The sequence below is a fragment of the Dendrobates tinctorius genome, unplaced genomic scaffold (genome assembly GCF_039654945.1).
Source record: "Dendrobates tinctorius isolate UK_male_01 unplaced genomic scaffold, ASM3965494v1 ptg000143l, whole genome shotgun sequence".
In the NCBI taxonomy this organism is placed as follows: domain Eukaryota; kingdom Metazoa; phylum Chordata; class Amphibia; order Anura; family Dendrobatidae; genus Dendrobates; species Dendrobates tinctorius.
This window is the reverse complement of record NW_027361810.1, coordinates 35,945,501-35,970,148: the sequence shown is the minus strand read 5'-3', so window position 1 is coordinate 35,970,148 and position 24,648 is coordinate 35,945,501. Positions and strand designations below refer to the sequence as shown.

General features: G+C 45.0%; 1 protein-coding gene across 6 annotated transcripts in view; it reads left to right on the top strand.

Annotated features, from left to right (window-relative positions):
- Positions 1–24,648, top strand: part of COBLL1 (cordon-bleu WH2 repeat protein like 1) — a 167,286-nt gene that overhangs the window by 89,726 nt on the left and 52,912 nt on the right. For 5 of the 6 annotated variants that reach the window (XM_073545757.1, XM_073545758.1, XM_073545760.1 and 2 more), the window contains one exon: positions 22,727–22,912. In XM_073545757.1, coding sequence (XP_073401858.1) covers positions 22,727–22,912 — 186 coding nt within the window. Of the gene's footprint in view, positions 1–21,156; positions 21,321–22,726; positions 22,913–24,648 lie in introns of those variants that run through there. The other variant, XM_073545756.1, reaches the window with a different exon arrangement.

Here is a 24,648-nt window from a genome sequence, read left to right as displayed (position 1 = left end):
GACCCCGTGCCCGCCTTTCCTGCGCCCCCTCCACGGGGTAAAACAAGGCGGTGACGTGCAGCCGGGGTCCTCTTGGAGCTCCCCGGCGTCCTCCTCCCCACGACGGCGGCGCATCCGCGCACCGGAAGTGACGCGGCGCCGTACTTCCGGTTTCGGGGCGGGCAACATGGCGGCCTCCAGGGAACGCGAGCGGCGCCTCTGGGAAGGTGAGAGTCGCAACGCTGTCCACCCGCCCACCTCCCTATTTACCTGAATGATGGGCACTGATGGTGGGCTCAGGGGATACAGGGGCGGCACTGGGCAGTGGCGGGAGTTCGAGGAGACTGGGTGGCGTCTCCAGAATGACCACGGACGGCTGGGAAGTAGCCATAAGGAGGGGTAATCATGATTTCCCCCACCTGTGGACCAGGGGAGGAGGAGCACCAAAAACGCTGTGGAGCCTCGGCTACTTAAGACCCTGGCAGAGGGCGTCCAGGTAAGGCCATTTCTGCACTAGTCACTGTGACAGACTGACCATGGACGGTGATAAGTTCTCTCGTTCTGCTTCTGCGGAGCCCAGCGTGCACCCTCCTACTGTAAGTAGCAGGACCGGTCCCCCTTTATTCTGTCCAAATGGCGAGGTGACTTAGTATGCCTTCTCTCTCTATTTTAGGGAGACAAGGCCCCTGACCCCATAAAGAAACCAAGCCGCAAGTGCGTGTGCGGTACCAAATTGTCCTCGACATACAGGAAAAAACTGTCAGCCCTGCACGGATGAAGTAATCCGCGCAGAACAAGCCTCCCTTCTGGACAGTATAAAATCCCTCATCAAGCAAGAAATGCAATCTTCTATGATGACGAGTGCCCAGACCCCAACACCACAACCCCCTCCTACTAGGAAAAGGAAAGCGCCCCCGGCAGAGTCGGACTCAGACTCGGGCGAAATTGATGCCTCTGACTCAGAGGACGCATGGGGAAACGAGAGTTCCACTTCTACCCCCAGGCCCGATAACAAAAAATACTACTTTTCATCGGAAGACATGGGGGACTTAGTTAGCATGGTAAGGGGCACCATGGGATTAGAGGAGACGGAGGTGGAATACTCAGTCCAGGATGAAATGTTTGGGGGATTGAAACCCAAAGACCAGAAGCGAATCCCAATCCATGAGAACATCCGAAATTTAGTTATGCAAGAATGGGCCCTTCCTGAAAAAAGGCTCACTACCCCATCAGACATGAGGAACAGATTTCCTTTGGAGGGGGATTGCTCCCTATGGGAGATCCCCAAAGTAGACGTGCAGGTATCCAGAGTGACGAAAAGGATGGCTCTTTCCTTCGAAGACTCGTCTCAACCCAAGGATCCTATGGATCGTAAAACAGAAAGCCTACTTAGGAAATCATGGGATGCCTCCACAACCCTGCTCAAGGCTAATATAGCCTCTACGTGTGTAGCGAGGTCCTTATTTCGTTGGCTGCGTACACTGGAGGACCACCTCTCTCAAGGAACCTCCAGAGAAGAGATCCTGGATTCCCTACCACTATTGCAAAAAGTAACAGGGTTTCTAGCCGACGCCTCTGCAGAGTCCATTCGGGTAGCAGCGAAATCAGCAGTCCTCTCCAACTAAGCCAGAAGGATACTATGGCTGAAATTGTGGGGAGGAGACATCACGTCAAAGTCAAAGCTCTGTGCTATTCCCTACCAGGGGAAGTACATATTTGGCCCAGCCCTGGATGATATCCTGGAGAAGGCCACGGATAAAAAGAAGTCGCTACCAGAACGGCGGAAACTTAGAAGACAGTTTTTTCGTCCCCCCCCCCCCCACGACCAGCCCTTCCAGAGAGAGTTCAAAAGGAAGGGGATAACGGGCAGGTGGAGCTATCCGAAGGGAGGAAGAGGCAGAAATATTCTGGCCTCCCAGTCCCAGCAACAACAAAACCCCACAGAGAAGCAATGACTGTTTTCCGGTCGGGGGCCGACTCTCGAGTTTCATAGAGCAATGGCAGTCAATAACATCAAACCAGTGGGTTCTTCGCACTATTCACGACGAACTGAGATTGGAATTCGAGATCCTCCCCCTCAATGCCTGAGAATAACCTCCCTTCAGAGGCACCTCCAAAGATCCTTGCTGTCAGATATAAAGACACTCCTACAAGCAAGAGCAATCTCCCCGGTTCCACAACGAGAAATAGGCAAAGGCCACTGCTCTCGCCTCTTCGTAGTGGTAAAACCCTCAGGGAAACACAGGGTCATTATAAACTTAAAACCGTTGAACCAAGTGGTTCAAGATGGAGTCGGTCAGGACTGCAATCCCTCTTATTGGACAGAATTGGGTGATGGCTACAATAGACCTAAGGGACGCTTATTATCATGTCCCTATCCATCCAGACCACAGAAGATTCCTCAGGTTTGCGGTATCTCAGGGGTCCCAGGTCAGAAACTACCAATTCAACGTCCTGCCGTTTGGGGTATCATCAGCCCCTCGGGTGTTTACCAAGGTGATGGCGGAGGCAATAATCTTCATTCGCCAACAAGGGATCTGTATCGTCCCATATCTAGACGACCTTCTAATAGTAGCTCCATCCGGGCCTTGCCTGAACCAGGATGTAGACAAATGTCTACAGATTCTGAAATCCTTGGGTTGGATCCCCAACCTAGAGAAGTCAAACCTTCATCCCTCAACGAGGAAAACGTTCCTGGGGGTTCTCCTGGACTCAGGAGAGAGGACATCCTTTTTACCCAGGGAACGACAACTCGACCTGGTCCAGAGGATTTCCACATTCAGGGACCAAAGGGCACCGACCCTGAGATTCAATGTCCATGCTGGGATCACTGACAGCATGTATCCAAGCTGTCTCCTGGGCCCAAGCCCATACTCGGGCCCTGCAGTCCTACGTTCTTCGGTGTTAAAGAAGGCACCAAAATATATTGACCAGAAAAACTCCTCTGCCCGGACACGTGAAAGCCTCCCTTCTATGGTGGCTGAACCGCCATAACCTTCAGCGGGGGGTCGGCTGGGATCAGATACCCCTGAAGATCATCACCACGGATGCCAGTCAGCGAGGCTGGGGCGTGACAGTGGAAAAAATCACACTTCCAGGGGTTATGGGACCCAGAAGTCAGTTCCAGCTCCTCAAATACGAGAGAGCTAATAGCAGTAGAGGAGGCACTAAAGGCAGCAGTGGCCCTCGTCCAAAACCATCATGTACGCGTGTACTCAGACAATATGACGATGGTGTCTTATATCCGCCACCAGGAAGGCACAAAATTCTTCAACCTAAAGCGGGTGGCTGCGAGGATTTTCTCCTGGGCAGAAAAACACCTACTGTCCATATCAGCAGAGCATGTAAGGGCAGTGGACAATGTGGAAGTGGACTTCCTCAGCAGGAAGGATGTTCATCCCGGGGAATGGAGCCTGGATCAGTCGGTATTTTCATTGCTGGTCTCAAGATGGGGATATCCCGAGGTGGACCTGTTTGCCAGTGGTCAGAATGCGAAGGTGGAAACATATTTCTCCCTCAGCCCCACCGACGGAGCATGGAAAGTAGATGCCTTCTCCCACCCATGGCACTTCAACCTAGCCTACGCCTTTCCCTCCAATCCCCATGATAGCAAGGACACTACAGAACGTACAGGCACAACGAGTCACTACAATCTTGATAGCTCCGTTGTGGCCGGGGAGGAGCTGGTATGTAGCCCTGAAAGACATGGCCCAGGATGGTCCTCCCGCCCCAGAGGGACGACCTCCTTCGCCAGGGCCCTCTACTGCACCCAGATCTGCACAAATTGAACCTGGCGGCCTGGCTACTGATGCCGGAATTCTAAAAGCTAAGGGCTTATCCGACAAGGTAATCCAAACCCTACAAAGAAGTAGAAACCAGTGACTAACGCCATTTACGGGAAAGTTTGGAAGAAATTCTCGTCCTGGTGCTCCCCAAATCTTCCGGATCCCTTCTGTCCCAAGATTGCACAGATGTTAGAGTTCCTCCAGGATGGCCTAGATCTGGGCCTCACACCCAGTACCTTTTAAAGGTACAAGTGTCAGCCCTTAGCTCATTCTTCGATCAGGACTTGGCGAGCCATCAATGGATTAAACGGTTCATGACCTCTGCGTCTAGGATCTGTCCCAGACTTCGCAGCCAGATTCCCCCCTGGGACTTGAACCTGGTTCTCAAAAGCTTGACAACCAAACCATTCAAACCTCTGGCTTCCACGACGTTGAAAAACTTGACACTAAAAACAGTGTTCCTGGTGGCAATCGCTACCGCAAGACGCATAGGAGAGCTACAGGCCCTTTCGATACAGGAGCCATACTTAACCATCATGGAAGATAGCATTATCCTAAGTTTAGACCCCTCCTTTATGCCGAAGGTAGCCTCGAACTGTCATAGGAGCCAGGACATCGTATTACCCTCCTTCTGTCCAAATCCCTCCAATGCGAAAGAAGAAGGGTTCCATACCCTCAATGTACGCAGAGTAGTCCTCTTCTACCTACAGCAGACGGAAAGTTGGAGAATTGATCAGCACCTATTCGTTCAGATTTCAGGCCGAAGTAGAGACAAAAAGGTGGCAAAAAATACAATCACCAATTGGATCAAGCAAGCGATCTGCCTCGCCTACTCGTCGCAGAATGTTTCCCCTCCTACATCATTCAAAGCACACTCTACCCGTTCTGTAGCAACTTCGTGGGCAGGAAGAGGGGACGCATTTACAGAGCAGATATGCAGAGCCGCCACCTGGTCGTCTGTCTACACATTCACCAGGCACTATAGACTAAATTTCAACAGGGTTTTAACGTTTGGCAGACGTGTTCTTCAGGCTGTTGTCCCTCCCTAAGAAATTTGTTGTTGGTATTTCTCCGATACTGTTGTCGTGGAAGGTTCCTAGAAACTGAATTACCAGTAAGACTAATTCTATTTTTTTTATCAACACTTTATTTGCAAAGAGGACCTTTCACCAAATCTTTCTTGTTGAACTGGTCACATGATTTGACAGTGACCACAGAGTGGAATATATATATATATATATATATATATATATATATATATATATATATATATATATATATATATGTAATATCAATATATTTTTTTTTTTTTAATTTCACTTCTCCCTTGTGGACATATTAATAATCAAAGTATTTGGCAATTAATGAGTTAATTTTAAGTTCAAAGTGGGTGTTAGCAGACAGTTTTCTGTTGTGAGTTCATTTTCCCCTTCACCGTTGATGTCTGATGAACTCCCTCTGCTGGTGAAGAGAGGTAGTGAAATTGATTGGGTTGAGAAGAACCTGTCATCTGAACAGGTGGAGCCTGATTGGACACCTGGAATCACTGAGTGGATATAAGGCAGCCGACGCCCTACAGGGGTGCTGGTGATCCTTTCTGCTCTGAGCTCTTGCAACCAGTTAGTCCTGTCTACTGAAAGCTAAGTTTTTGCTCTCTTATTTTTCCATGAGATTTTGTCATTTTGCTTCGTGTTTTGTGTTCAGCCTGCCTTTGTTGGGACGGGCTGAGCTCCATTTTTTGTCTCTGATCAGTTTATCTCTTTGCTCTGTTTTCAGAATATACCTGAATGCTGATATAGTGATTTTGAAGTCTAGCGACTTCAGGGCCTTTTTCCCTATAAGACGGTTGGGACATTTTTGGTAGGGTTTTTTGCGGATTGTAGCCAGCATCTTTTCTGCCCTTTCCTATTTAGTTAGTTGGGCCCCATCGTTTGCTCAGCCTGTCTTTCTGTCTGTGTTTGTGTTTTCATCTGCTTTTCACCGACAATACATGTTGGGGGCTGTCTATTGCTTTGGGGTCTGCTCTGGGGCAGTTTAGATTTCCCCTTTCTTTCTTTAGGCTTATTTAGTTCTCCGGCTGTGAATGAGGGGTCTAGGGCACCGTAGAAACCCCCCACGGCTACTGTTAGTTGTGGTGAATAGGATCAGGGGTCTGCAATCCGATAGCTACCAACCTCTCCGGTTTTCTGTACTTAGCTTGTATTTTTGTTTTTTCCTCCTTCGGTGACTCATAACAGAATCACCAGCCATACCGCAGATTGTAGGGTACTCAATAGCAGGAAAGAATTGTAAGGAGGAAAAAAAAAAAAGGGAAAGAGAGAAAAAAAAAGTGTCAGAATTTTTTTTTTTTTGTGTGTATATTTTTTCCTTTGTCTTTGAGGCCGTAGGGGGAATTTTTTCTTCTCAATGGAGATGAAGCAATTGTCTGATCGTGTGGAGCAGCTCACTGCTGAAGTGCGGGGAATTTTCGCCTATCTTGCTCATTCACATGTTGCTGAGCCAAAGATCCCTACTCCTGATGTGTTTTTTGGGAATCGGTCTAAATTTTTGAACTTTAAGAATAATTGTAAATTATTTTTTTGCCTTGAAGCCTAACTCATCATGGAGCTCCGCACAGCAGGTTAAAATTGTCATCTCCTTGCTGCGCGGCGATCCCCAGGATTGGGCGGTTTCCTTGAAACCTGATGATCCTATTCTAACTAATGTGAACGCATTTTTTCAAGCCTTGGGGCTGTTGTACGAAGAACCTAATGCTATTGAGCAGGCTGAAAAGGCTCTGTTGGCATTGAGCCAGGGTCAGGATTCTGCAGAGTTGTACTGTCAAAAATTCCGAAAGTGGGCGGTCCTTACTACCTGGAATGATGGTGCCTTGGCAGCTCTCTTTCGGAAGGGTTTGTCAGAAACCGTAAAAGATACTATGGTGGGATTTCCTGTTCCCTCTGGTCTTGACGATTCTATGTCATTAGCCATTCAGGTTGATCGGCGTTTGCGTGAACGCAAAACTGCTCGAGAGGTGTTGCCACCTGTTGAACAAATGTCTGAACCTATGCAATGTGATAGAGTTTTGTCTAGGGCGCAACGTCAGGAGTTCAGAAGGCGTAATAAGCTGTGTTTTTTCTGTGGAGATGCCTCGCATATTTCTGTCTGCCCTAAACGAGAGAAACGTTTTGCACACACACTTGCTGTGGGTGGTGTTCAACCTAAGTTTCTTCTGGCAATTACTCTGATCTGCTCCCTGTCCACATTTTCCGCTAAGGCTTTTGTGGATTCGGGAGCAGCTCTGAACCTGATGGACTTGGATTTTGCTAAACGTTGTGGATTTCCTATGACACCTCTGCGGATGCCTATCCCTTTGAGGGGTATTGATGCTACTCCTTTGGCGAAGAATAAACCTCAGTTTTGGACCCAGGTGGTAATGCGGGTCGCCGCAGACCATCAAGAAAATTGCAGATTTTTGGTGTTGCATAATCTGCATGATACCATTGTTCTGGGGTTTCCCTGGTTGCAAATCCATAATCCAGTTTTGGATTGGAAATCTGTGTCTGTGGTGAGTTGGGGTTGTCGGTGTGCCCTTAGTGACGCTCCTGTTTTCTCCACCTCTCCCCAGTCGCATGATGTTCCTGACTATTTGGCTGATTTTTATGATGTATTTAGTGAGAATAAGTCTGCGTCTTTGCCTCCTCATAGGAGTTATGACTGTGCAATTGAGCTGAGCCCTGGGTGTAAATTTTGCAAGGGTCGACTTTTCAATTTATCTGTACCCAAGCACGAGGCTATGCGATCCTATCTTAAGGAGTTGTTGGAGAAGGGTCATATTAGACCATCCTCTTCACCCTTAGGTGCTGGGTTTTTTTCCGTGGCCAAGAAGGATGGCCTTGTATTGACTATCGTTCCCTCAACAAAATTACTGTTAAATATCAGTATCCGTTACCCCTGATTTCGGATCTATTCTCCAGAGTTAAAGGTGCTTGCTGGTTTACCAAGCTTGACCTCAGGGGGGCGTATAATCTTATTCGCATTAAGCATGGGGATGAATGGAAGACGGTGTTTAATACTCCAGAGGGACATTTTGAGTACCTGGTGATGCCTTTTGGGCTCACTAATGCCCCTTCTGTCTTCCAGTTCTTCATGAATGATATTTTCCGAGACTTTGTTGATAAATTTTTGATCATCTATCTGGATGATATTTTGATCTTTTCCAAGGATTGGGACTCTCATGTGGAACATGTTTGGACTGTGTTCCGGATTTTGAGGGAGAATTCCCTGTATGTCAAGGGATCGAAATGCCTTTTTGGGGTACAGAGGATTTCATTTTTGGAATTTATTTTGGCTCCGTCAACTATTGAAATGGACCCGGCCAAGGTACAGGCCATTTATGATTGGGTTCAGCCCACTTCTTTGAAGGCCCTCCAGAAGTTTTTGGGTTTTGCTAATTTTTATCGTAAATTTATAGCTAATTTTTCTGGTATTGCCAAACCATTGACTGATTTGACTAAGAAAGGTGCTGATGTGCTGAATTGGTCTCCGGAGGCTGTTTCTTCCTTTCAGGAGCTGAAGCGAAGGTTCACTTCTGCTCCGGGTTTGCGGCAACCTGATGTCTCACTCCCGTTTCAGGTAGAGGTGGACGCTTCTGAGATTGGTGCAGGAGCTGTTTTGTCCCAAAAAGATCCAGTAACATCTAAAATGAATCCCTGTGCTTTCTTTTCCCGAAAGTTCTCCCCATCTGAACGTAACTATGATGTGGGGAATCGGGAACTGTTAGCCATGAAATGGGCATTTGAGGAGTGGAGACATTGGTTGGAGGGAGCTAGACATCAAGTCGTGGTCCTTACTGACCACAAGAATTTGATTTACCTTGAGTCAGCCAAACGCTTGAATCCTAGACAGGCTAGGTGGGCCTTGTTTTTCACACGTTTTGATTTTGTGGTCTCTTTTCTTCCAGGCACTAAGAATGTCAAGGCAGACGCCCTCTCTAGGAGTTTCTTTGCTGATTCTCCTGTTGTGACCAAGCCTGCTACCATCTTAGGTGAGGGGGTAGTTCTTTCTGCCATCTCGCCCGATTTGAGACGTGCTCTGGAAGAGTTTCAGGAGGACAAACCTGAGCGTTGTCCCATTGGAAAATTGTATGTTCCTGACCAGTGGAGGAAGAGAGTGATGTCTGAAGTTCATTGCTCTGCATTGGCTGGTCATCCAGGTATTTTTGGTACTAGAGATTTGGTGAGTCGGTCTTTTTGGTGGCCTGCCTTGTCTCGTGATGTCAGGAGTTTTGTGCAGTCCTGTGGGACTTGCTCCCGGTCTAAACCTTGTTCTCGCTCTAGTGGGCTGCTGATGCCTTTGCCGGTGCCCAGGAGGCCATGGACCCATATTTCAATGGATTTTATCTCTGATATGCCTGTCTCTCAGAGAATGACTGTTATTTGGGTGATTTGTGATAGATTCTCTAAGATGGTCCATCTTGTACCACTCCCTAAGTTGCCATTTTCCTCAGAGTTGGTGCCCTTGTTTTTGCAACAGGTGGTTTGCTTGCACGGGATTCCTCAGAACATTGTATCTGACAGAGGAGTTCAGTTTATTTTTAGATTTTGGAGGACTTTCTGTTCCAAGCTGGAAATTCAGTTGTCCTTCTCCTCTGCGTTTCACCCTCAGACCAATGGGCAGACGGAGAGAACAAACCAGACTTTGGAGTCGTATTTGAGATGTTTTATTTCTCCTGATCAGGATGCTTGGGTTTCATTTTTGCCCTTGGCCGAATTTGCTTTAAATAATAGAGCTAGTTCTGCCACTTTGATGTCACCTTTTTTTTAGTAACTTTGGGTTTCATCCTCGATTCTCTTCAGGGCAGGTGGAGTCTTCTGCCTGCCCAGGTGTTGACACTGTGGTGGAGAGAATGCACCAGATCTGGGACCAAGTGGTGGATAGGTTGTCTCTCTCCCAGGAAAAGGCCCAGCGGTTTTCCAACCGTCTTAGGACCATTGGTCCCCAGTTTAAGGTGGGTGATATGGTTTGGTTGTCATCAAAGAATATCTCTATGAAGGTGGCTTCTCCAAAGTTTAAACCTAGATTTATTGGACCCTACAAGATTTTGGAGATTCTTAATCCTGTCTCTTTTCGATTGGCTCTTCCTGTTACATTTAAGATCCATAACGTGCTTCATAAGTCTCTGTTAAAGAGGTTTGTTGAGCCAGTAGTTCCTGTGGTGGCACCTCCTGACCCTGTATTGGTGGAAGGTAATGTGGAATATGAGGTTGAGAAGATACTGGATTCTCGCCTGGCTAGACGGAGACTCCAGTATTTGGTTAAATGGAAGGGTTATGGCCAGGAGGATAATTCTTGGGTCCCTGCATCTGATATTCATGCAGAAAGATTGGTTCGTGCTTTTCATCGGGCCCATCCTGATCATCCTGGTGGCGTGGATGAGGGTTCGGTGACCCCTCCTCAAGGGGGAGGTACTGTTGTGAGTTCATTTTCCCCTTCACCGTTGATGTCTGATGAACTCCCTCTGCTGGTGAAGAGAGGTAGTGAAATTGATTGGGTTGAGAAGAACCTGTCATCTGAACAGGTGGAGTGTTGTGAGTTCATTTTCCCCTTCACCATTGAGGTCTGATGAACTCCCTCTTCTGGTGAAGGAAGGTAGTGAGGCTGATTACAAAGCACCTGAGCAGAATGATGATGACTGGGTGACTGGGATTGCTGACTGGATATAAGGCAGCTGACGCCCTTCTGCCTTGTGGGTGATTACTCTGAGGGATTCTTGGAGACCAGTCTGATTCCTGCTCCTCAAAAGCTAAGTTTTCTGCTCTACTTTTTGCATTTGTGTTTTGGTTTTGTTTTGCCTTGTTTTTCTGGATTTCTGCCTTTCCCTGCTGGGTGAGCTGAATTCCTTTTTGCTGTCTTCAGATAATACCTGAGTACTGATGTAGTCTTTTTGAAGCCTAGCGTCTTCAGGGCTTTTTTCCCTATCAGTCTGTTGACTCTCTTGTTTTTGAGAGGGTTTTGGTGGATTGCAGACAGCAGCTTTTCTATTCTGTCCTATTTAGTTAACTTGGGCCCCATCATTTGCTCAGCCTATCTTTCTATCTGTGTGAGTGTTTTTTCATCTTGCTTCACCGTCATTACATGTTGGGGGCTGCCTATTGCTTTGGGGTCTACTCTGGGGCAGTTTAGATTTCCCTTTCTGTCTTTAGGCTATGTAGTTCTCCGGCTGTGATCGAGGGGTCTAGGGCACTGTAGGAACCCCCCACGGCTACTGCTAGTTGTTGTTGTTAGGTTCAGGGTCTGCAATCCGATAGCTGCCAACTTCTCTGGTTTTCTGGACTTAGCTAGTATTTCTGTTTTTGCCTCCTACGGTGACTCATTCATAACAGTGGAGCCTGATTGGACACCCGGAATCACTGAGTGGATATAAGGCAGCCGACGCCCTACAGGGGTGCTGGTGATCCTTTCTGCTCTGAGCTCTTGCAACCAGTTAGTCCTGTCTACTGAAAGCTAAGTTTTTGCTCTCTTATTTTTCCATGAGATTTTGTCATTTTGCTTCGTGTTTTGTGTTCAGCCTGCCTTTGTTGGGACGGGCTGAGCTCCATTTTTTGTCTCTGATCAGTTTATCTCTTTGCTCTGTTTTCAGAGTATACCTGAGTGCTGATATAGTGATTTTGAAGTCTAGCGACTTCAGGGCCTTTTTCCCTATCAGACGGTTGGGACATTTTTGGTAGGGTTTTTTGCAGACTGCAGCCAGCATCTTTTCTGTCCTTTCCTATTTAGTTAGTTGGGCCCCATCGTTTGCTCAGCCTGTCTTTCTGTCTGTGTTTGTGTTTTCATCTGCTTTTCACCGACAATACATGTTGGGGGCTGTCTATTGCTTTGGGGTCTGCTCTGGGGCAGTTTAGATTTCCCCTTTCTTTCTTTAGGCTTATTTTGTTCTCCGGCTGTGAACGAGGGGTCTAGGGCACCGTAGGAACCCCCCACGGCTACTTTTAGTTGTGGTGAATAGGATCAGGGGTCTGCAATCCGATAGCTACCAACCTCTCTGGTTTTCTGTACTTAGCTTGTATTTTTGTTTTTTCCTCCTTCGGTGACTCATTCATAACAGTTTTCACTGGGAACTTGTGCTTCTTCTCCCTGTATGATGCTGACAAATCATAAACAGGCAGCAACACTCAAGGAAGAGACAAACTTGCCGCCACCACCATAGCTTAGAGACAGTTTCTCAATGTGTGTGATGCATTACAGATAGAGCTGATGATCCTGCATGATGAGAGCACAGATGACTGCCACCTTTCATACAAGGTCCCTTTTGAGAGTAAGGATAGTACAGCTGGATTTAGCGGTGTCATATTGCAAACCCTTTTAGCAGCTCTCCTCCTTTCATAGCATGGTCAGCTTTTCTGTATTGTCTTCGCCGTGCACTTCCTGTCCAAAGATGTGCCAGTATCACACTTATGTCTGTTGTGCTCAACCTGTAATTGCTCTGCAGTGAGATCAGAGAAGGCTGTCATTGCGTCTCACACATGAACAGTCTGTTCTGGGCTACTACTGTGTGAACTGTAATCACATCCTGCTCTGATCTCACTTCAGAGTGATTACAAGTTTTCCTGAGCACAACATACATTCTTGTGATTAGTGACACATCCCCGGAAAGACATTGTGGGGAAAAGGACTGTACATCAGAGATGACTGTACTATGAAAGGAGCAAAGCTGATAGAACAGTTTGTAATGTAAAACAGCTAAACTCAGCTGTGCTGCCCATCCCCCCACAGGAACTTTATATGAAAAGTGTGAGTCATCGGTGTTCTACTTATACAGAGGGTTAAACCAGGAATTCAAAGCTGTCTGTAATACATCTCACACACTAAGAAACCGGCTCTAAGCTAATTTGGGGGGGGGTTTCTTCTTTCTTTTGAGTGTTGCTGTCTAGTAATGTATTACCCGAGCATGCTCAAGTGCTAACCGAGTGGCTTCTGCTTGTTCGAAGAATGAATATATTTGAGTTCCTGCACCTGTATGTCTCACGGCTGTTGAACAGACGCTAGACATGCAGCTGCGGGGACGCAAACATATTTTTTGAGCACATCGAAGACACTGTGTTAGCACACAAGCATGCTCGGATAATACCTTATCCGATTATGTCCGCTCTTTACTAATACCGCATGCTTTGATTGCTAATATCTCCACAATAGAGAGACAAAATTTTAAAAAAAAAAAAAAATTATTCTGCTCTTCAGCCACAATTATCTTGTATGTCCACTTCAACATAAAAGATTTGGTGAAAGGTCCTCTTTAAAGAGACAGTAATGGAGTTATAGTAACCAGTCCTAGAACTGCCTTTTTGAAGAACTAATTTGCATTTCCGCAAGTAAAAACCATGACTGTGCCATGTTTCCCCTAGTTAGAACTAGAAAAAGTGGCTTTCTATTTTGCTAGAAACACAACCATGTCTGCCTGTGGGTTGCGGGTCAGATATTTCATGGGAAGCTGCAATATAAGAAACGGCCCATGGAGAAAAGCAGTGCTATATCTGGGAAATCAACAACCCCTCTTTAACCCCTGGATATAGGGATCTGAATATCTGCAGCTTTCCCTGAAAACGATATGTTCTTAAGTCACAATTTAATAATGGGTTCACAATAATGTAATGTCTGTCTTCTGTGATGTGATTATACCCTAAAACATGCTTTCTTGTATTCAGATGTCTACATACCGTTAGTATTTTCATATTTTAGAAACTTTTAATCTAGTACATATAAGGCAAAGTTCTGCCAGGCTGTGGCATTCTAACAAGCTTTATTTTGCAAGTCTGCTGAGCGCAATGGTGTCTACTTTATAGTATAAATTTAGACCAATATAAAAGGAAAAGTTTCAGGCTTGCGCAGCGTGGGGACATGTGATTAGCTGGAACACAAAATATTTCAGAATACTTTTTTTTTTTTTTTTAAATATTTACTGGTGCTTTAAGTGGTAAAACATGGGATTTAAAATGCCCGCAGATAGTCTATAAGTGAGAGTTGATACAGATTTCAACCATGTGATGTGTTTTTAATACGTCTATTTTGATATTATAAGAACTTGGCTTTTGAGCATTAAAATCATCCTTCTTCAATTGATCTTTTGGAAAGCTGTCAGTGTCTGCTATTTTTATGTGGTTCTCAGGAAAACCTTTCCCATCCTTTTGTCTTAGTATACCGTATATTTGTGAGTTGTCTTATAACCTTATTTGTCTCACTTATGTCGTCTGTGTAATTAATGTATAAATTAACATGGCGCCTATGTATGTGTGTATAAGTGAGGACGCAGGGGCGATCACCTGCCCAAGAACAGTATATGGGTTCCCTTACGTCTTGGACCCTCGCTGTACCAGTGGTATGTCATTCCTGTAAAGATGGGTCTGTGGATCTGTGTATATTTGTATGTACTGTATGTGTGTAATGTATTAGTGAAAATGGATCTGTGTGTGTATATGTCGCGCACAGTGTAGGAAAGACTAAGTGCAACACGAAGGGATGAGGGGAAGGGAGCCCAACACCAGGGATGGGGGGAGTGGAGCGATCTAAATGCCCCTATATAGGTTCTTCATCTATCTCCAAGCAGGAACCTAATCCCTGCCTGACCCTGGCGGAACCTAATCTCTGCCTGACCCTGGCAATAAGCCCTGCTTAGGGAAGGAGGTGGTGTGAACTAGTCGATACCCACTACCAATAAAAAGACGAACAAGGGGAACACTTATCTTGAAGTAGACTCAGATGTAACACAGACGTCTTCCAGCAACACCAAAGAGGAAGATAGCGACTGCTATAGCTCCAAGCCTCAGCATGGGGAAATGGAAATATCACCAGCAATTCCCAGCAGCAGCCTGGGAGTCTATAAACACCCTGGTCCAGGAGTGTCAATTAGAGCTGGAGAAAGGTTGCAACTGGGTCAGAGAGTCAGAAGGGTTAAAAAGGTGTCTACAAAGTGTAACACAGGGACCCTCTGCCGCTAGATGCAGTGCAACCGTCTGCAGCTTCTGACATACCTGTGACCGTATACAATGTGTAAATGAAGATGAGGAGGTCAATAAATGAATCTTTGCGCTTTGGTACTGACCCTAGGCCTCTCTTAAAGGGATCTCCGGTATGGAAGTTAAAGTAAATCCCTCAGCGCTCTGATTCTCCTCCCAGGCTTCTATTAAAGGGATCATTGGTATGGAAGTCAGGACAGATCCACTCAGCGGTCTGGTTCTGACCCCAGACTTCTCTTAAAGGGATCCTCGGTATAGAAGTTAGGACCGTTCCACTCAGCGCTCTGGTTCTGACCCCAGGCTGATGGGATGATGTGGGATGTTAGGCCTCTTTCACTCTTCCGTTTTTTACAATCAGTCACAATCCGCCAGGTTTTGAAAAAAACGGATCCTCAATTTTTTTTTGAGGATCCGTTTTTTTCCCCATTGACTTGCATTACTGGCGGATTGTGACAGATTGCTGTCCGTTGCATCCGTTTTTTGTGAGGATCCGCCAAAAGTTGCTGTCCGTCACCATCCTCAAAGATTTCAAAACGGAGCTTGTAACGTTTTTTTCTCTGGCGGATCCTCCAGACACTAGTAACGTTTTTTTCTCTGGCGGATCCTCCAGACACTAATTTAACCCGAAATTCTTTCTGGGTGCCGGACAAAAAAAAAAAACTCTCTCTCTCTCTCGCCTCATTTTCAGGATCCGTCTAAAAACGGATCCTGTGCCATCCGTTCACATCAGTTAAGAACGGATCCGCTTGTCTGACTTTTTGGCGGATTTGAACTGATGCAAAAAACTGAAGTGTGAAAGAGGCCTTAGGGGTAGTAGTCCGGTGGCTCTGGCTGACAGAATGATGTGGGATACTATTGGTAGTAGTCCAGTAGCTTTGGCTGACGGGATGATGTCGGATATTAGGGGGAGTAGCCCGGTGGCTCTGGCTGACGGGATGATGTGGGATATTAGTGGTAGTAGTCCGGTGGGCTCTGGCTGACGGGATGATGTGGGATATTAGAGGTAGTAATCCGGTGGGCTCTGGCTGATGGGATGATGTGGGATATTAGAGGTAGTAGTCCGGTGGGCTCTGGCTGACAGGATGATGTGGGATATTAGCGGTAGTAGTCCGGTGGGCTCTGGCTGATGGGATGATGTGGGATATTAGTGGTAGTTGTCCGGTGGGCTCTGGCTGACAGGATGATGTGGGATATTAGCGGTAGTAGTCCGGTGGGCTCTGGCTGATGGGATGATGTGGGATATTAGTGGTAGTTGTCCGGTGGGCTCTGGCTGATGGGATGATGTGGGATATTAGAGGTAGTAGTCCGGTGGGCTCTGGCTGATGGGATGATGTGGGATATTAGTGGTAGTTGTCCGGTGGGCTCTGGCTGACAGGATGATGTGGGATATTAGCGGTAGTAATCCGGTGGGCTCTGGCTGACGGGACGATGTGGGATATTAGAGGTAGTAGTCCGGTGGGCTCTGGCTGATGGGACGATGTGGGATATTAGAGGTAGTAGTCCGGTGGGCTCTGGCTGACGGGATGATGTGGGATATTAGGGGTATTAGTCTGGTGGCTCTGACGGGATGATGTGGGATATTAGTGGTAGTAGTCCGGTGTCTCTGGCTGACGGGATGATGTGGGATATTAGAGGTAGTAGTCCGGTGTCTCTGGCTGACGGGATGATGTGGGATATTAGAGGTAGTAGTCCGGTGGGCTCTGGCTGATGGGATGATGTGGGTTATTAGAGTGAATGTGGGCAGGGCTCTACACTCAGCTTTATAGATATAATCATAATTTGTTATAACTAACGGTATGTAAGTTACTATGCCCGGGCAGCGCCGGGCTCTTCAGCTAGTCTGTTATATTAAAGAAGATAAGCCTTAATGTGGCCCTTTAACCTGGAACTAATTATGACTGTGCATTTGTTCTGACTAATCACCCTACTGGGTGCCCTCTGCCTCCCCTGCTCAGACCAACGTTCTGATCCTTCTGCATCTGAGATGGCCACCACAGTGGCATAGGGAGAAGTGGTAAGTCTGAACCCTGCCTCCACAGGAATGGCAGGTAAGACATAGATTAGATTTACCACTGTGCTCCCTTTGCCTCTGCAGCACATAGGAGGATTGAAACATTGGTCCTAGCAGAGGAGGCAACAGAGGGTACCAAGTAGGGTGACAATACATGAAAACTGGGTAGTCATTTTTCAGTGCATTTTTCAGTTCAAATGGGTGGTCCGAAGTCCAAAGGGATTTTCCTATCTGTTTACAGGCATAATCTAAACTAACTTCCAATATACTGAAATTATAAATTCCCTAGCCTTTCCTAACTACACTACCTAAATGCTTTACTATTTTTTTTTTCCACTTCCTTTCTGATGACACTTTGTTTGAGAAACCCAGTGCACACTGTGAGACACAAATGAAGCAGTGGGCAGTGGTTGCGGTGACTGCTACAGTATCAAGCCCACCTCATTAGTGACGCTTGTTTCAGAGCTCGGCTAGTTTGTGCATGATGTGCACTGTGCGATCTGCACAATGACAGTGCTCTCTGGTTCAGGCTCAGATCAGCAGTAACGAGCCAGCAACAGGGCATTGTCAGAATACCCAGTGTGCTGACACCAGTAACGGTGCTGGTCTCTGGATGCCGGATATTCTGACAAGGTGCTCTATTGCCGGCTCATTTCTGCTGATCTGAGTAGGCAAACGAGAGCGTGCTGTCATTGTGCACAGCAAGCAAGGACTAGCCCAGTCACTGATGACTCTTTGTTTCAGGGAGGGAGCACAGGCTGCGTCAGTGACTACAGCCACTGTCCTTGATGACGCTTCATTTGAGTATCCCAGCATTCACTGGATATCTTACATGAACGTCTTCACCCTTTTAAATGCTTTATTACTGAATCAGGGCCTATACATATATGTAGTGTCTCCATTGTAAAAAGACCAAAAAAAGTCATTTTTTGACCTATGATTGCACTTTCTGGCTGAGTTCACAGAATGCTATTATTTCACCGTAAAAATAAGTTATAGATACCCAAGTACTGCGTGAAGTAACACAGCTAAAAGGGATATTTATAGGGGTTGTTTGGCTTCTTGTTTTATGTACCGTATTAGGTAGTTCTTGGATAATAGAGTGTCTGTCTCTGTTCTAGATCCTTTTATATTGGCAAGAGTGAAGAGCAGATATAAAAAGCTCCTCTCTCTCTATTCTGTCCTCTTTTATTCAGGTCCATTGATTTTAAATAAGCGCAGTGTAATTCTTCATTTCTCCAGTAATTGTGCTGAAGAGTAATAGTACACATAGGCGACATGTAGTGCGACATCGAGTCCATGGTGTCTCATTGCAACATTACCTCTAAGTATGGTGGTGTTGAACTACATGCAACTTTTCTGCAATTCGGCAATTTTTTTTTTTGCAGCAAAATTGCAACTCTTGTGCGAAATATGCTTGGTGTAGGTGCAGTAACTGCTTTCTAGCTTGTTTGTGGCTCTAAGGATCATGCCTTTCACCTCTATTATGCCAGGAAAAAGGCATCCTATACTATCAGTGGCTACAAGAGGCTTAAAGGAATCCGTGTCAGGTCAGGTTTCGGGGTATTATCTCTGAGCTTGCCGCCTTTGTGTGCAATGAACAGAGGAATATAGAGATATAATCAGTAGGCTATGGACCTGAATGGCCATAGATGTGTATTGGAGCTCTGCTATAATGAATGTCTACGGTAGCTTTGAGACAAAAGAAGACTTTTGTTTTCAGGAAGGAAATGAAGCAGCACTATTGGGGATCAAGTCAAAGAAACCGGATTTCTGATCCTGCCAATTGCCTGAAGGTGTATTGTGGTTTTACAAGGTGTCGGGAACACTGCACAGTATTATTCCAGTACTTACAAAATAATGAAAGGTTTTTTTTTTTTTTTGTTTTTTTTCTCTTCCTCTTTGGGCCGTTTTTTTCCTCTTTGACAGCAGGCTCGCAACTTGCATTAATGTGTATACAGCGGATATATAAGTCTACACACCCCTGTTAAAATGACAGATTTTTGTCCTGTAAAATAAAAAAAAATTTAATTTCAGAACTTTTTCCACCTTTAAGGTCACCTATGATCTGTACAATTCAATTGAAAAATAAACTGAAATATTTTCAAGTGAAAAAAGTAAGATAAAGAGCTAAAATAATGCTGTTGCATAAGTAAGCACGCCCTTATAATTTTTGGATGTGCCCCTTGGAGCATTAGTGGGAATATATCATAATGGCACATCTAGCATTGGCAAACTTTTCCCACTCTCCCTTGCAGTAGATCTACATCTGTCACACTGCAAGGTCATTTCCTGTGTATAGCGCCCTCTTCAGGTCAACCACAGATTATCAATAGAATTCAGGCGTGAGCTTCGGCTGCGCCGTTCCAAAACTCTGATCATCTGATGAAGCCATTCTTTTGTTGACTTTGAAAAATATTTAGGCTATGTTCACACATTTCTTTTGTGCTGTTTTTTTCTGTAGCCATAACCTGATCTCTTGCTAGTTAAGCAAAAAAACCTGCACCAAAATGCAGGTTGTGCTGCTTTTCTTGCTGCATTTTTCAGGATCCCAAAGTTCAGCTTTGTTTCCGCCTCGCAAGCATGAACGATACCCGGTGTAAGGCCACCAATGCAAGACCTATGTGAAACTATAAAACTTTTTATTTGGGGGGGGGGGGAAAGGCCATTTTGATCAAAAATTTTTTAAGAGAAATTTTTCTTTTTTACATCTGAAAATTACAGTGACAATTCTGAACAAAAAAGCTGGATTCATCTATGAAGCGCAACGATGAACTAAAGTTATATGATGAGATCATGAACAAATTCACAATTGCAAATGTAAAGTCGACAGAGGAAACTTGAATTGGTCAGACGTTGTTTACTTAGCACACTGGTAGGGCATTGTTTACTTTCACACATCACTAATTTTATTAAATTGTACTAATACCAACAGCCGCGTTCATGTGAGGATACCAAAACATTATGGTTTAAACTTGGGAAAATCACAGAAATAAACGGGTCAAACATCCTGTTGTGCCTACATTATTTTTTTTTTCATAACACAAACTCGCCTCCTGCATCTGCAACTTTCCAGCAATGTCAGCGACGTGTCTGCCGGAATTCGCGTAACATTGCTATGCCACGTGAGCCCTACAGCCAGTCAGGGGCTGCTATTGGGTTGCTGCACTCTCACTTATTTTGCTTGTCTGACACTTGTAACGTGGGAAGTCTGCGTGCATCAGCCCAATAGGAAAGTCACTATGTTGTACTTCATTTAAAACTGGGTAGTCTAGGTAAGTAGACAACCTCTTTAATATCTTTTCCTTTCCTAATATTTCCTGCAAATCCGTGGGGGTCCAGGTCCCTATCCTCCCACCAGTTGCTCAGAAAACCACTCTGCAGTGCCCCGCTCAGCTGTACTCCTGCGTGAGCACAAGTGGTGCATGGGTTCAGTAGACAGTCTATGATATCCTACAGGGTGTACAGATTTTCTCTTGAAAAGGTGATGCCCATCTGTATCACAGTACCGGCAGCAGGGGCATAAATCAACCTCTGCTGACATAACTAAACCAGCGATGAATGGGGTCAACCCCGGAGAACAACCTACTTCCTGAGAATGTTCCCTTCTTCGTTGAGTCTCGGTGACACTGGAAAGTAGGGCTCGGTGATTTTTGCCAGATGCAGTTGGTTGTAAATGAGAAGGTTTGCATTGTCGTAGCATAAAGATGAAGAGTCTCTTTCGGAAGGTTAGGAGATGCCATTTCTAAAGTTGGTTTTCCCTTTGCTTCTAATCGCTGCACATCGAGTGTCTGCTTTAAATCACAGCACAATTTCTGATCCCTTTACTCGAAGCGCATCCACTTTCTTGGAAATGATCCAAATCACTTGACGTCTTGTTTTTTTTTTTTCTTCCCTCATTTCTTCCCTTCATTAAACACGACCTAAACCTCAACTAACAAGTAATTTTGCTGTGCACAAATCACTAACATGTTAACCCGATCCAAAGGGCATTGTAAAATAAGGTAAAATGTTATTCCTCCTCCGTTATCTGCTATTTTGGGTTCGTAAAGTGGAATCTAAGCTTTTTCTCTAGATTTCACGCTGCTTTCTGTTCATGAAATGTACATGTAGATGATAACATCATGCTTTTCTTATGGATGTTGATGGCTTTAAAAACAAAAGAACAAAAAAAAAAATTCACAAATACCGCATGGAGTTAATGGAATTTTTTATTCCTGCAATTAAGCAGTTTTTCTTTATCTGGTGTAACTGCTGTTCTCCCCAATCTGGTGTGTGTGTTTTTTTTTTTGTTGTTGTTGTTGTTGTTCCTGCACTCCTCCATTCCTCAGATATGGCCTTCTCTCCTCCTTGCATGTAGATGTAGTCCTGTTAGTCAAGTGGTTGTTGTCTTCCGTTGTTCCCTATGGAGGAGTTTTTGAGGACCTCACCCAGTCTGTTAAAGAGGCTAGATTTACCTAATGATAAAACAAAGCCATATTTCAGGAACGGAGAAGAGTGGGAACAAAAAGAAAAACAACGCTGGATTCAGGAGAATAGCGGTATTTACACCAGGTAAAAAAAAAAGTAACTTTTTGAAATCAAATGACAGATCCTCTTTAAAAAAAACCAAAAACACTGTTCCTCCTATATATCCATCTGAATATTGAATTTGCAACACCAAGAAGAAAACTTTGTGGAATTATGAAAATCACAGGATTGACAGCCATGGTAATGAGCTGCAAATAATTCAAAAATTTTTCCAAACATTTCAGTTTATTCAGTATAAAGTATGAACATCAGATGCAGAAATCCCTGCACTTGCACACCTTGGCTACTATCACTGAGGTTATTAATGGTTGTCTGAGGATTGTTCTGTCACACTAAATGCACATGGGCGCAGAAATCATCAAGATCCGCTGCTGGCAGCGCCCAGTGCAATTGCTGACCAATGTTGTACAGACAAAGGGTCAAGACCAGAGCGCTGCAGACAATGGTAGCATGAAGATTGCTCACAGTGGCACAAACAACTTGCGCCTGGCATTGGACTGTGTGAAAATTTGCTCTTGTGACACTTTCACGTGAGGTGAGTGGAACACCTGCTAGACATCTGGCGCATAGCCCAATGTTGGTTTTGTGCAGACATTGGTTGACACCTCAGGGTTGGTCTGTGATGTCCAATTTCACTTGCATTACAAAATGGCTCAATCGTGGGACCAGTAATGTGGCCATTTCTCCAAAGAGTCAAAGGAACCGTTTTTTTAACACGACAACACCAGGCTGCAGGTGGCTTGTGCTATTGTGAGCAGCCTGTTTAGCCTAAATGGCTATTGACCACATCTGAGACATCACTGGTCGTCAATTACAAAAGCAGCTGCCAGCAGCGCATCTTTATGATTTTTCCCAAGTACATTCAGCGCGCCATTCCTCAGACAACCATTTATAATCTTATTGATGGTAGTCAAAGCTGTACGTGCGGGAACATCTGCACGTGGAGTTCATTCTCCATGCTGAATAATTGAAGATGGGTTTTTGTTTTTTTTTTTAATTGGCCTTAATTATTCATCATTTGCATATCATGAGCATGTCTATCCATCCTGTGATTTCCATAATTCCACACCTTTTCTTTCTTGGTGCTGCAATTTCAACAATGAGTAGTGTAGATCCCTTATGAGAAAAGAGTGCTGCTAGAAGGAGTTTCCCTCTTGCGCCATCTACTAGAAGTAGCAATCATAAGCGTAAATATTAACCCTTTAATGATCTTTAATACATAACTTAGGATAAAAGCCAAAACTGATATTCTGTTTGCAGACACGTGTTTCGATGCGTTTGCCCTTCAGCAGTGTAAAGCAAGAGATCTGACTTGGCTGGATGAGAGGCTTCTGACTGGCGACGATATCTGTAATTTTTCAAAGTTTTACTGTTTGTATAATTTTATATTGCATGTTATGTTTCAACCTTTTTCATTTTTGTCTTTGCAGGAAAAAGGCCAAAGGCAAGGCTCCTCTTCCACCTGGGGAAGCCAGGTACTCAGACAGTTCACCATCATTTGATTCAGCAGACACCGTCCACTATAACATGGACCAAAAAGAAAATATTGATCGGGACATTGAACTAAAGGTGGTTCTTCCTGGGGACCGACTCGCAGCAACCAGTGTTCATGGCAGGTTTGTGTTTTTGGGGGGGGTCTTTGGTTCAATACAATTATGTTTGGAACAGTTTGCGGTTAGTTCTTTTAGGCTATACAGTATATGGAAGTATTTAGTCATCAAGATGAACTACAACTCCCAGCATTTTCTAATAGCCACAGAGAATAGTCTTTTAATGAAAGCCGAAAAGCTCAAATTTTCCTTACAGAAGAAGAGCTCCAAGTTTCCAGCAGTTACATTTTTTGCCATTTCTGTAAATCGGTTCTCCATGACTTCTCATACTTAATTTGTACCTCTACACATCATCCATTCTGTACAGACAGAGCTGCAGTATAAAGCAATGGGGAAAGCAAAGTCTCTGCTGAGATAGGACGTGGATTTTAGACTAATACAGATTTCATGTAGTTCATACGAGATATCTACAAAGTTATCCAACTTTTTGTGTAGATTAGCTTTATATACAGTATGACACACCTCTAAGTTATCCAAATAGGAATACCCTTTTAAAGGGAGCCGGCCAGTAGGTTAGATAGGGGAGTAATTTCATCTAGCTATATTTGTTTTTGTTATAACATATAATCCTTTGTTTTTTTTCTAGTTCTGAATATAATTATAATTAATATAAATATATATATATATTGTAAGGTAGCGCCTATTGTTCGTGTTGGGGGACACTCGCTTGGCAGCCGATTAACCAGGTCCGGCACAGGTTTTTCAACATAAACAGTCCATGCGGTTTATTAATCAACATAAACCATATATTGCAACAGGCTTATATCCAGCAACAGAAAGTTCATGATAGAGCTCCGCTCTCTCAGACCTGTGGTCACACAGGTTGTGCAATGTCCAGCAATCAGGCTCTATAGCCTCACAGTTATTTCCCCCTGTCCTGGGTTACCTCTTAGCTGCTTCTCATTCAGGACATCCGTTCCCTCCTGGGGAGTGTCCCACGCACACAGGCCAATATACAAAGGCCTCCCCGGGACAGCGGCCTCCGCACATGCTCTTCAGGAAGGCAGCACCGCTTCCAGCACGTCGGCCTCCCGGGACCTTCCACACGGACCAATCAGATCCAGGCACTCTCTCATGTGACCTACCCTGGTCACCTTATAGGTCCTTAGCCACGCCCGCCGGATCACATGGCTATGACCTCATCACAGGTCCTATTTCAGACACCAAGCCATACACACACACACAGGCGTACTATGGGCATTTAGACACGCGCCCCTGGTTGGGTTTGTAGGTGACTGGTCCCACTCATCTCACCAGTCACCTGGAAGCTCTCCCTGATACACTGTAACAAAACCTCAGGAGTACCTCTGCTGATTAACACACATTCAAGCTCCCATCCCAGGGCCACCCACCCTGGGATACATAACGGTCATTTACCATCCTATCTCCATTACCTCAATGGATATGCCTGTGTGCATGACCCATACAGCGCCCCCTAGCTGTCACAGTGGTCACTGCCCCATTAATATATATACTTTTCCTACAATACTAAAGCAAATGTGTCATCTTTAACTTTTGTCCTTTTAGAGATCATTTCATCTTCAACTTGCTTAACTGTTGACAATGATAGTAATTTTCACCAGGGGTACACAAACTTTTTCATACCTGTATGTGCATCTATCTATCTGAGACTAAGCATAATACTAGACACATACTTCCTGTTCTGCACAGATCACTTTTCATCAGTCTCAATTGCTGGAAACAGTAAAGTAAGAGCTTAGCATGTGGCCAATGTGGAAATT